The 13395-nt window shown below is 47.3% G+C and overlaps 1 protein-coding gene across 3 annotated transcripts in view; it reads left to right on the top strand.

Annotated features, from left to right (window-relative positions):
- The window catches only part of FAM81A (family with sequence similarity 81 member A), a 40697-nt gene extending 30864 nt beyond the window's left edge, over positions 1-9833 (top strand). For all 3 annotated transcript variants that reach the window (XM_053272026.1, XM_053272025.1, XM_053272024.1), the window contains exons 8-9: positions 2366-2561; positions 3611-9833. In XM_053272026.1, coding sequence (XP_053128001.1) covers positions 2366-2561; positions 3611-3717 — 303 coding nt within the window. In that variant the 3' untranslated portion in view covers positions 3718-9833. The remainder of the gene's footprint in view (positions 1-2365; positions 2562-3610) is intronic.
- Positions 9834-13395: the final 3562 nt, after the last annotated feature.

The raw sequence follows: 13395 nt of genomic DNA, 5'->3' as shown, positions 1-13395 counted from the left end.
GTTAGCCTGGGACAAGAGCTCTTCTGGAAGATGCAACAGCAATTTCAGTGCATTGGGCTATCATGCTGTTTTGTAGTCCCCACTGATTTCAGGTTATTTTTTCCTCCCACACTTAATGCGTTATAGTTTTAGCAAGGAACTTAGAAAAACCCCACACAACCAACATGAGACAACATCTCAGTTCAAAATACAAGATAAAGAGCCCTTTCTCATGATCAGAGAAAGGGCTCCAAAGGGGCATGGGGAGAAAGCCTTGAAACGCTTACCCTCTCTCACAGACGATCCACTCTCTCTTGCGATCCCTAGGCGGATCACTCTCCCTGGGCAGATCGCTTGCCCCAATGAAGGCTGGCTCCTGCTGGCAGCAGGGGGTTTCTGGGACCGGGAGGCCACCCAAACTTCCATAATGCACCGTATGAGTGCTCAGTGCATTAGGGGAAGTCTCCCAACGCCAGTCAGGAGGCTACCGGTGTGTGGGTGCCTCGCAGCGGTATGACACACGATCTAGTAGCCTGAGTTTCGGGCATGCTTGCGCCCTAAACCCGGCTCACAGCAGGGTCACCTAACAGGCTTTGCTGCCACGCTGCCGCCAGAAGCCAAACAGCTCCCAGCATTTTACACGCGGCGGCAAAACCCGGCTGGGCTTTCCTAGCTCGGTTTTGCCTGTGTGTGTGAATAGCCTCAGAAGGTTGTCAAATACAACAACAATAATCAAAAAAGAGAAACATAAAAACAACCAAGCTATTTATTTAAAGGTTTATTTCCTGAACATAACAATGAATTCCTGTTGTTTAGATTTAAAAAGATGTAATCACCTTAACAATCAAAAGTATTCTACAATGGTTAGTCCTCAATAAACACAGAACAAACGAAAAGAACAAACAGGACGTGCACAGCTTTTGTGCAAGTTCCAAGTGCGGTCCACACACACACACGAGGCAGCAAACTTCTGTGCTGTTTCCATGCTCTTGAACTGTCTTTGTAGCACCACCTGCTGGCTCGCTCTGGCATGCTGAGAAGGACCCACCCTTCTCCATCACTACTGTACTTTAGTGGCAGTTGCAGGGAATGGTGCGTCCTTCTTAGCAAGCCAGAGCCGGCCAGCAGGTGGAGCTGTGAAAATTACAGAATGTCGCTGCCCAGCGTGCGTACAGAGGGTAAGATTGTGCTTGGAAGAAGCTTGGAAGCTTGCTACAGCATGCGGACAGGGAGTAAGATTGCGCTTGGAATTTGTGCAAGAGCTTTGTGTGTCCCGCCGTTTATTGCCACCTGGAAAGACCCTGTATTTGGATGGCTTCACAACGTGTGGATTTGGCTTATCTACATGAGTAGAAAACCAGAACTGAACTGCCTTGCTACTCATTTGATAAATTTATGGTTTGATAAATTTCCCCATAAGTGAAAATGCCTTTCACTTTCTGAAACTTGGTAATCTTTAATGGGTCAAGTCCTCTTTAAGGGACTCAGTTTGCGCATGGCTTATTGGCTACCAGAGCCTCTGTTGCCATTAACATATAAATAGCACTGTCTCTTATACCTACAGGCACGTGAACATTTGCTCCTGTTGATCTCACTGGGTCTTGGGTTGGGCAGGAGAACTTCCCCGTAGGTTATGCCCTCTGAATCAGGTCTGCTGCCCTTAATGGTGCCCAGCAGCATCTGCTTACTCTGGAAAGCGGCCTCACAGCTTCAGGGCTGAGCTAACTCTGTTTCTCTCTGGGAAATCCTGCAGCAAGTTGGTGCAAATCACTCCTCAACTCATGTCTTGTCCCAACTATTAAGAATGCTGGTATAACACTTTCAACAAAAATGATTCTCAATCTGGTTTGTTTAGCAGAAGGAATGAGAAGATAGTTCCCTGCCCCAGGGGGCTCACAATCTCAACAGAAACACAAGGCCAAGGGAGGTGGCAGCAACAGCAGCCAGGAGGGGTGCTATGATGATGGATTGGATTGGGACCATGAGGCTCTACTTCCTCAGTGACTTAGCATGGAAATTAACCATAGCGCTTTCCAGATTACACCCTGCAACAGGGTCATGGCGAATATCTGAAGTGTACTTCCACACTTCCTGCGTCGTGACACCGCAGTCCCTACGCGGACAGCAGGGTGCCGTTCAGATTTACAATGCCTTGTTTCAAATTTAATCTCTGCAATATAATGCTGTGACATCGCATATCCAGCGTAAAGAAGTTGCTGTTTTTTCGAGTTGTTATTTTTGGTTAGACTACTCCCCCTGCTGTTTACGTTTTGAAAGCGATTTGCCCGAACAGAAGCATTTTGCTGCTGTTGAGCGGCTAATCTGGAAAGCGCCCATATGACTCTTTTTCCAACTGCAAATCTAAAATGTGTCGGTCTGATCTCAGGAAATCGATAGCAGGGCCTTGGAGATGCGGTTCAGCGAAATCCATGGGAAACTGGATAAAATAGAAGATGCGCAAAAGATTGCTGTGGAAGAACATGGAGCGGAGCAGGCTGGAGACAGGCTCAGCGTTCAGCTAAGCAAGCTTCAGATGGACATTAATGATGATATTAAAGAAGTGAAAGCAGAGGTCAATGCTGGTAAGGAGGACACAGGAGCAGGGCAGTGTTAGTGCCTGGCTTTGCTATGGGGCTGTTTTGAAGCGGGTGGTGATGGTGGAAGGAAATGGGCCCCCATCTCCTCCTCAGGTGGGATGGCTGGCCACAACCTCTTCTCCCTGGACACCTCTTGTTTCTGGGTTGGCCAGGGAGCCAGGTGTGGCCAGGGGCCACCAGTCGCTGCTTCCTCCCCTCATTCATTGTGAGTTTGCCCCATTACAGATGCTGGGTGAGATTTTGCCGGTTTCTGTAAAGAGCAAACAGCTGAGGTCAGGGCTGGTGAGTTTGTGCCACACCCCTTTCCCCTCTTCTCTAAATAGCTCTTTCTGATGCCATAACTGGCTGAAACAACCCTTGTCCTTGAAAAAATAAAGTGAAGTTATGCCCTCGAGTTGGTGTCGACTCCTGGCAACCACAGAGCCATGTGGTTTTTCTTTGGTAGAATACAGGCGGGGTTTCCCATGGCCATCTCCTCCCGCGCAGTATGAGATGATGCCTTTCAGCATCTTCCTCTATCGCTGCTGGTATTTCCCATAGTAATATAGGTGTTTCCCATAGTGTGGGGAACATACTAGCGGGGATTCAAACCAGCAACCTCTTGCTCCCTAGGCAAGTCATTTCCCCATTAAGTGGTTTGTCCTTGAAAACCAAGAACTTAATAGCCCGGTTCACACAATCATTGGAATCAAGCTTCAGTGTGTGTTACCGACTTAAGCGTGATTGTGTGAACCACGCCAGGGTGGGACTCTCAGGTTCAGCTTGGGCCATAAACCACCTTGGCCTGGGTTCACACAATCACACTAATGTCAGTAACCCACATTGAACCAAGATCTAAATGATTGTGTGAATAAGGTCAGTGCTTATTCACCAGCACCGTAGAATGGCTTTGAGTGTTTGCCAAAACATTCCACTCTAACAATGAAAAATAAAGTGAAAGAAAGCCTTGCCTTCAGTAGAATCCTATCTTGTTGCTATCCTTAAAATAACAACAACAACAACAACAAAACCCCTTTAATTCCCCTTGGGTTTAGGATTTGCCACCATCTACGAGAACATTGCTTCATTGCGGCAGGTTCTAGAAGCGAAAATGAAGTTGGATAAGGAAGAGCTACAGAAGCAGATCCAGCAGATGAAGTGAGACGCCGGAATCCCTGCTCCTGCTGTCAAGGGCGAGATTGCTCCAGATGGGAGGAGGAGGAGGAGGAAGAGGAGGAAGAGGAAGATGCATTGGAAGGTTGCCTCTGACTTCATTCCAGGTTGTGACATACATTGAATGCATGGGCCTACCTCCTTTCCATGGAGCCATTTCATTCCTGTAAATAGTCAATCAAGGCTTTGCTAGCAAAATGAATACTGCTTGCAGAGAGAACGATCCCTGCCCTATGATTCCATTCTAAGCACTGCTGACTTCAGAAGAGTTCCCTCAGAGTCCCCTAAGCCACCAGCTTGTAGGAAGGCTTATGAAGACAGTGGGCTGAGCCGTCGATTCCAACGTGCTGGAAGACGCAGGGTCCAGTCTATGAAGCTGGAAAACGAAGGGAGAGAGCACACCAATGGATTCAGCCCCATCCATTCTAATGGGACGGAGGTTGTCCTAGTCTGTTTACTTCAGCTGTAACTGGTTTCTGGAGCGGGAGAAAAGAGGACTCATGTAAACCCCATTAAGCCAAACTCTGGTCTGCTTGAGAGTAGATAAAGTGAGATGTGTTCAGGTGTGCCCACTAGACCAGGCCTTTGCAGGGTGCTCTGCTGCTGCCGCCGAGGGTCCTTTGCTTTGATCTCTGGGTTTTCCCACCAGCAGATTCCAAATCCGTCCGTAAAGAAGCCCCCCAGCCTGCCTGTGGAGTCATTGCCCTGCTCACCAGCAGATCCTCCCATCTGCTGGCAACTCAGCCCCGCAGCCTGGCCCCTGACATGCGTTGTCGGCACCAGCAGCTCTGCCTTCTGCCCGCAGTCAGCGATCCAGCCTGCCACGTCCTCAGAAACCATTCCCCTCCTCCGTGTGCATTCGCCTGTGCGCATGTCTTCGCAATCCAGGAGCCTGGAGGACCAGGTGGGATCGCTGCGAGCCACTTTATTATTTGTTTCTCTCTGTAAGCCACTTTGACTTTTGTTGAAAAGCGGCATATAAGTGGTTGCAGGTTGCCCACCCTTGCCCAGAAGAAACCTGCAGGTGTGGACACAGCCCAAGTGAGGGAGGGTGGAGGCAGGGTTGCTCCTCACCTCTCTAAAGATGAAGCTGAGCTGGAAACACAGCCTGGTTCATCCTGAAGTAGAAGAAGAAGAGGCGGGGAGGGCTCCCTTCAGTTCTCTGTTACGGTCTGTGACCAGCAACAAACAGATTTATACCGTAAACAGAAATGTGCAACAGGCAGAAATATACAATAAGCCACCATCAGGGTGAATAATAGACCAGATAGTCAGAGGTGGTGAGGGGTGGGTGGGGTGTGGAGCTCTTGCCCCCGGGCTGCGTATCCCATCTGCAAAGGGACCGTCTCGCCTGGGCCACAGAGAACAGAGCCAGACGCTGCTGCCGTGCCAAGGGCAAGAGGGTGCCCTGTGGCTCGTGGCCTCCTGCATTTAAAAAGAGGCGTGGCGATTGGCTGAGAGCAGTACTGTGCACCAGGGCTGTTCTCACGATCCTCAGTAGGACAGGAGACTGAAGGTTTTTAATTTCTTGTAAATGTTTTTAATTTGCTGTAACCTGGTTTTCCAGGGTTCTTAAACTGTTTCGAATGTTTTACTGTTAATTGTTTGATGGTGTTTTATAGTCTCTGTTTTTTTAATTGTTAATTGATTTTAACTGTTTTATTTTAACGTAAACCGCCCTGAGCCATTTTTTGGAAGGGTGGGATATAAATCGAACGAACGAACGAATGAATGAATAAAAAGCAAGGTAGGAGCAGGAGGAAGAGGTGGTCATGTGCGAGGCTCCCGCTGAGGAAGAAGTGATCGTGTGTGATCACTTCAACTGCAGCTCCACCCAGCTGTTGAATGAGGGAGGAGGAAACTCCCTCCGACCCAGCGTGGTCCTCACACACGATCGCTTCTTCCTCCCCTTCCTACCTTGCTTTTTACTCCCGGGCCAGGGGTAGGATGCATCTCCTGCTCTACTGAGGATCAAGAGAGCAGCCCTACTATTTTAAAGAGGAATCGTTTTGACTGGGAAGCTGAAAGATGGGCTACGCAGAAAGGGATTCACCCTTGATTTGGAAACCAGCTACAAATGCCAAAAAAGGACCAAGAATGCCACTTAGCTGGTGGTTCTTTCCAGCTCACGTGTGAGCCTCGGCTTGGCTGCTGCTTCGCAGCTCATTCTCCCAGTTTCCCTTCTCTGGGCTCTTCCAGCCCCCCAGCCCCCCTGGCTTTTGTGTCCCCTGTTTCTTCCCCTCCTTGCCTTGGTGCCCTTTGCCTGTTTTGCCTCTCGACTCCGCCAGCGCCTCTGGCTGCCACACACGGAGCTGCACAGATCTTAGCAGCTCTTTGGCTGGCCGGCCAGTGCCATGCCCTCCGTGACCAAAGGGCCTCTTGGCCAGTCTTGCCAGGGGCTTCCCTACCACCACCACCACATGCCCAAGGGCATCACAGGGTGCAGATGCAAACACTTCCCTCTCTCCACAATCTCACAGTCTCAGGTACTCACAAGCCCTCATCCAAACTCAGGGTGCTTCCCAAGAGAGCTCCTTGCCCTAAAGTCTGGACTCTCTGGGACTAACCCAGCACCAGTTCCGTGTGCCAGGCAAGCGAAACAATGTGTTAAAAGCCATGTCAATTGCTACCGAGGAAACTGGAGCCTGGCTTTCGTTTCAAAATACCCAGGCCACGATCCAGTCAATTATGCACGTTTCAGTCCCATTGATTTCCCTGGGGAAGTTCAGTGTGCCTCTCTCCCTCCCTCCCTCCCTCCCTCCCCTATTGACCTCAGTGGGGCTTCAAAATGTTTTCCTTGGGCTGGATTGTACTCCAATTTTCACTTGTATAAGAGCCTTTTTACAGGATTCTCTTCACGCTGCCTTTGACTGGAGCAGCAAATGATTATGTACAGGTATTTTAGCAAACAAGTATCTTCATGGAACTTCACCCTTCATTTCACAAGTGTGTGTGTGTGCGCACACACACCCACACACCCAAACACTCAAAATAGGATTCCATTGTGTAACATTGGTGTCACTGGATATTTTTCAACGTGTCCTCCTGACTGCTAGCCTGATAATAAGATGGAGCAAATGAAGAAAATGGAAGTATTTTGGCAGGCCCTGGCATATTAGTTGTGCCAGGGCCAAAGTAGCCCTGGGAAGGGGGGCATCTATGGAGGCCTGTTCCCCTTGCGGGTAGCTTCTCCCCTTCCTTTGTTTTCAGTTTGTATCCACAATATCTGCTTTATAAAAATATGTTGCCCAATATGTTGGGGATGCCTTTTCATTCCATTTAAGAATATTGTAATCAATGAATGCTAACCAATGATTAATTCAGGGCCACAGCTCGAATTGAAGTGTCACCATTAAAAATCTGCACCCAATGACTTGAGGCACATTAGGCTGCTGGTACTTGGTTTCTACAGTTTTGTCAAACTTAACGGTGCCCTCTCCCCTTCCGGTAATGGGCCTGAGCGCAGCCTTGTGTGCCTTCCACAGGGGAAGTCGTTGCACCATGAATGGGGAGAGACTGCTGTGATGCCAGATAGATTTGCTCACTGCCAGGGTGAACTTTGACCCTTTGGCTGCCAGTTGGGTGCAGCCAGGTGGGACAGCCATCCTGGAGAATGGTGCATTCTATCAAGCGTCATCTCTTTTTTATAAGCATGGAAGTGCTCTGATCTGCGTAGTGATTTATTGCTCAGATGTGCTTTGATTACTTCCGTTTTTATCCAGATCAGTATCTCCAACTGCGTCTTGCACTGAACAGTGATGTTAGAAGATCAGATCAAGCCTTTGCATTGCCCTGGCATTTCTCTCAGTGACTGTAAATCCGTACAAACACTGTGTAATACAGGAGGCGGCAAGTGCTGTATTTCTCTGAATCCAAGGCTAGGTTTTTCCAAGTTCTTTGACGTTAGAAACTGAGGGGTTGTCTTAAATTCGGAGTGCTGTTCCTTTTGGCTAAATATAGTTATAACCTGTATTAACCCCTGTTGGTTTTTTTGTTTTTTTAATGAGGTCCTCTTACATTCAGGGTTGTCTTCTGTTTGGGTAAAGACAGTAATGTGCAGATATACATTGTCATTCGGCTTGAATCTTTCCCTTTTTTTGACGCAGTCCCAGATAATGGATGGTTGTGGTAGATGCAAGAGGCCCAGCTCTCTCCTGAGGGGTGCAAAGTCAGTCATGGTCAAGGGGCAGCCCTGCACCACCCTGGTTTCTGTGCCGGCTTTGCAGCCCCACGCCTTACTCAGAGCCCGCAGCTTTGCTGTGCCCACTGTGATCTCCTGCAACCTGGCCTCTCACCAGGCAGCAGATGGACACGGGGGCCCTTGCAGCACCCCACTACCTGGCCCCACAGACCCTGCTTGCATGGTGTATGTTCATGTGTGTTGTAACTGTGGCGCCTTTGGGAAGTCTGTCTGCAGTTCCTCACCTCCTCAAGGCTGCACGGGGCAGCCACGGGACTGCTTTGGGTGGGCAGTGGGGCCGGCTGGCTCTGCTTGGTCCTGGCACTGGAGCGGGGCAGGGTGTGTGTATGTGAATGCAGGTCACTCCTGTCTTGAGAGAAGACTCGGGAGAGCAGCAAGCATTCCCTGCTGCAGGCTGCTGTGGATGGAGCTCCACTCTGCACATCTTTGGTCCCTTTGAAGGAAATGGCAAGTGTCCACTAGCAATAGCCATGCTATGGGCTCCTAGGATCCAGACTTGGCCTACAGAAATAAACGTTGTCTAGGATTCCCACGACTCTTTTCTTGAACAAGCCCCACTGGCTTGTGTGCATGAGCTCTTCATGTGGTGTGTTCTTCATACTGAGACTTTTTGGTCTCACTTCTTTTGGCTACAATGAGGACAAGTCGGAAAGGCAAGTACCCTGCTCAAGTGCGTTAGGACTGCCTTGTTCTATGACTGGTGCAACCAAATCCCAGAGAAGACTCGGAAAGCACACAGATGGCTGACTCACAGCCCAGTTCTGAGGAACGACTGCGCAATGTCACCTCCGCCTGTCCTTCAAGACAAGAGGTCTTGCACAAGTCCCTGTACTGAGGGACTGAAGTCTCCTCCTTATCACCTTGCTGCTCATGTTGCAGGCCTCTGAGTGACCAAAGATGGCACAACCACCACACACAGTCCCTCTCTCTGCCTCCCTGCTCCTCTCCCAGCCCCTGGGGAGATCTGGCATGCCAGGGAGGAGCCCTCTAAGCATCATTGCAAGCCCTTGGAAGGGACCACCTACCCTTTCTAGACCAGCCAGAGCAGGACTTGCTCTCAGTGCCTGGGTGTGACCCCACTGAAGCCTCCTGGGAAGCCATCAGATCTGACCCCTGCAGGCCTTCTTGAATTTTCATCAAGGTGTGCTAAAGGATATGCTGTGTGCCTGGGGGAAAAGAGAATGTTTTCAGCTGGTGAAGGCAATGTGTTTACACTTTGATGTGGAATTTGGCTGCTTGGATATTGTGTCTGCAATGCCTCGGCTGTGCCTCGGATGCATGCTGTGGATGGTGCCAGTTTCATTCTAGGACCTGGAAAAGTTCAGTTTGTGCAGAGAAGGCAGCAGGAATACAGAAGTTGTGGTTGGAAGGAACCCTGCTGCCTCTCCTGGGGAAGCCACTTTGCAAAGGCTGAAGAAACATGTCTAGTGATGGCTCTGTTTACCCACCAACTGTGCCATCTTGATTTCCAGTGTTTTGTTAATAGCCTCTCAAAGTCCTACTTTATAAATTCAGTGCATTAGCTGTAAAATAGAAAGAAAATGGCAGCTAAGTGAGTCCTGTTTACACACAGAAAAAGCATTTACAAGTATTGCTTAAATGTGATTTTCAAGGGATTTTTTCCTTTATGTATGCATTCTTAGTTATTTAGCAAATATGCAGCCATATTCAACAGGAAGAAGCCCAACAGCAATTTATAAATAATAAAATACTATTTTGGGTATTGCAAAATGTATAGCAGTGAGAGGACAAACAATAGATCAAAAGTATTTATACCTATATGAATAATGTTTTCTTGTAAAATGTTGTGCAATTCAGTATGTACAACACATGTACTTGGCTTTTGCCTTTTTGAACTGTAAAAAGCCCCTTTAAATCTGAATAAAGTTGACATTTTCATGATACATATTGCACCCAGTATTATTATTATTTTTCTGTTAATAAGTAAAAATTTGAATCAAAATAGTGCTAATCAGGAAAGGTGATGGAAGGAGGGGAAAAGGAAAACTCCGGCAGAGAAGACAACCAGAAACCTGAGATCACTCCTCTGTTCTGGAAATACAGAAAAAAAGATGGCATGTTTTTGAATACAGGTACGATCCCATTAGTTATTTTCTTATAATTTTTGATGAATCTTATACCTAGCAGCCTTGGCCTGTAATTACTGTGTAATTATTGGATATTTGCTACACCAGCCAGCGTGGTGTAGTGGTTAGAGCGCTGGACTAGGACCGGGGAGACCTGAGTTCCAATCCCCATTCAGCCATGAAACTAGCTGGGTGACTCTGGGCCAGTCCCTTCTCTCTCAGCCTAACCTACTTCACAGGGTTGTTGTGAGGAGAAACTCAAGTATGTAGTACACCGCTCTGGGCTCCTTGGAGGAAGAGCAGGACATAAAATGTAAAAAATAAATAATTAAACAATAGGGTATATTGAATATTAACAGAGAAGAACAGAAGATCATGTCAAACATCCCTTGGAGAGATTCCTCATATCGATACCTGGAGCAGCTTGTCCTAATGAGCAGGGGGGGGGGGGTGCCTGGAAGGAGGCACGGCTGCCTCTGCTTCCTGGAGCTCCGTTTGCTCCTCTCTTCCCCATAATCCCACCCCACTACTAATGAGAACTGCACAGCCCTACCTGAAAAAAGACCAGCTTGCAGGCAGCATTGGCTGGGAGGCAGCGGGGAACACACACACACACACACACACACACACACACACACACACACACACACGGCTCCTTAGAATGAGCTGCTCCTGATCTATTCGTATTGTATTTACCTGAATCCAAGACTACGTTATTTCCAAGTTTCTTGATATTAGAAACCAGGAGGTCGTCTTAAATTCAGAGTCCTGTTTCTTTTGAGTAAATTGTTTCTCTTTACATTTTTCTTTACTCTTGTCTTAAATTCAGAGTTGTCTTCAATATGGGTAGATATGGTATCAAAAAAGGGAAGAATTTCTCCAAGAAATTACCAGGATTTGACATTTTTTATTGTGGAAGATTTAACTTTTTAAAAAGGCCCTTAGGCTATGAACCTGGAATGGCAGGGCTTGCAAGTGTGCATCAAATACTAGGCAGAGGTCCAGTGGCCAGAGCAGGGCAGGTTCCAGGAACAGGCAGGCTTCCGTGATGTAGGATCAAATCCTATACAAATATGACAAATATTTATATACTGCAGTTCCCAGAGCAGTTTACATAAACAAACAAACAAACAAACAAAACGGTTCCCTGTCCCCAAAGGGCTCACAGTCTAAAAAAGAAACATAAGAGAGACACCAGCAACAGCCACTGGAGGGATGCTGTGCTGGGGATGGAGAGGGCCAGTGGCTCTCCCCCTGGCAGGGGGACCACTCTGCTTGATTTTGTGGTTTTGTGCTAATGCATTTGGTTTTGTGCTAATGCATCTTGCCTCACCCCAAAGTACACCTCTGAATCAGAATAATTTTCTCAAATGGGATCGGCCAACCTGCCACCTGCCTTTGATGCTATTCATGGCATTCCATTATTTTCTTCCAGCCCAAATAGCTGGCTTTTGTTCTTCGTCAAGTCTTTCTTTGTGCAATTTGAGAGAGGAGAGGGGCCTACTCAAGAAGGCGTTGAGCCACTGAGCTCTTGAGATATTGCAAACATAATTTCTGGAAGCGAATCAAAACAAATTAATTTGAGCCTGATAAGCTTTCCCATGTAGAACATCTTTTGTAAGCAGATGGTGCCCGTTTACCCCCAGTTGAGCTGGAAACGAAGGTGTTCTGCTTTTAATTATTGGTTGACTCCCTCGCAACACGCACATGTGACAAGCCTCCGTTGTTTGCTTTGCTCCTGCAAAAGAACATGTTGAATGGTTCATGGTGGGGCATGCTATACAACATGAGCTATTAATTAGGTTTCTCAGAAACCTACTTCAGCCAATTGACTAAGCTGCAGCTAGATAGCCGATTTAAAACGCAGGTCTGTAATGCAGTTGCACAGCTGGACGTGGCTGAGTTACAGTGTAGTTGGGTGGTTGTGCTTCCTTAATTCTGCCCCCGTTAATATGGACTCTGTTGGTGGTTAATTAAACTAAATGCTCTTTTCTGACATTTCTTTATGCACCAAATATATTTGTCTATTGGCTTTTTCGTGTGGGGTGTAAATTCAATTATGTTCTTATGGCCTTCACAGTTTCTGTGACAGATGACTGATGTTGACTAAATGCATGCAGCACGCTTTGCAAGAAAAAGATACAAGCCCATCAAGAAACATTTTGGTGTCTATGTAAGGGAACTGTGCAGCCTGAAGTTTCTCCTGATAGTGCTGAAAGCAAGCAAGCAAGTTGTAAAGGAGAGAAGCCTGTGGTGACCCTTTAGAGGAGGCCAGAATACAGGGCACCTTTTTCAGAAGGTGTCCCTTGGGGCTTCCTGATTGATATTCACATTCACTTGGGCACAAAATCCTAAGGCCTGGGGGAAGAAGGAGACTCCTCCTCTCACTCCCACAAGGAAACCCTGGGGCCATTGTGGCTGGAGCTGATGGGAGTTGTCATCCAACAACACCTGGGGACCCAAGATTGGGAATCCATGTCCTAGAGCAAGTTAATCATTGACAACCTTGGTTTCAAGTCTAGCTTTAGAAATGTGCTTCTAAAACGCGGCAGCTTCATATCTCTTTGCCCTGGCATTTGTTGGCATAGGCTTTCATGAAAGACACGGTCTCCATATGACCTTAACAGTGCAGCCATCAGTCCTGAGCAGGATATACAGTTGAGATGTGTAAGGTAAACACAGTCATCAACCATTGCCCAGGTCATGGAAATTTCAGACTTTCTGCCTTCTGAAATGAGCCTGAGTTGCTTTTCTAAGGCTGTGGTCCCAACCTGGGGGCCGAAGCACTCTTACGTGGGATTAAGTCCTATTGAACTGATTGGGACTTGCTCTCCTGAGTGAATTTGTGTAAGTTGGTGCTGTAAGTGTACATTTCGCTGGTGTAATAGTTACTCAATAGATTGATTCTCAGTCTAATCATCATAATAAGTAGAGGAGGTTTTCTGAAGATTTATTTTATTTTATTTTATTTATTTGTCAGATTTGTACACTGCCCCAGACTTTCATCTCTGGATCATTAATAACATACAAGTTAACACATACACAAATACCTTAAAACAATTTAGACAATCTAAAAGTCAAAACAGATTAAATTCAAATAGCTGAAAAAGCTTGGGTGAAGAGGTGGGTTTTCCAATGCTTTTTTAAAATTGTCAGAGATGGGGAGGATCGTATTTCAGTAGGGAGCGCATCCCACAGTCTTGGAGCAGCAACCGAGAAGTCCTGTCTCTGTGCAGCCACCAGCCAATCTGGTGGCAACTGGAGACAGACCTCTCCAGATGACCTCAGTGGATGGCGGGGCTCATAATGAAGTAGACATTCTCTCTCTTCAGTGCCCAGGGCCTAAGCCATTTAGGGCTTTACAGGTTATAACCAGTAC

Source organism: Hemicordylus capensis, chromosome 10 (genome assembly GCF_027244095.1).
Source record: "Hemicordylus capensis ecotype Gifberg chromosome 10, rHemCap1.1.pri, whole genome shotgun sequence".
NCBI lineage: Eukaryota > Metazoa > Chordata > Lepidosauria > Squamata > Cordylidae > Hemicordylus > Hemicordylus capensis.
This window is presented reverse-complemented; position numbering and strand designations above follow the sequence as displayed.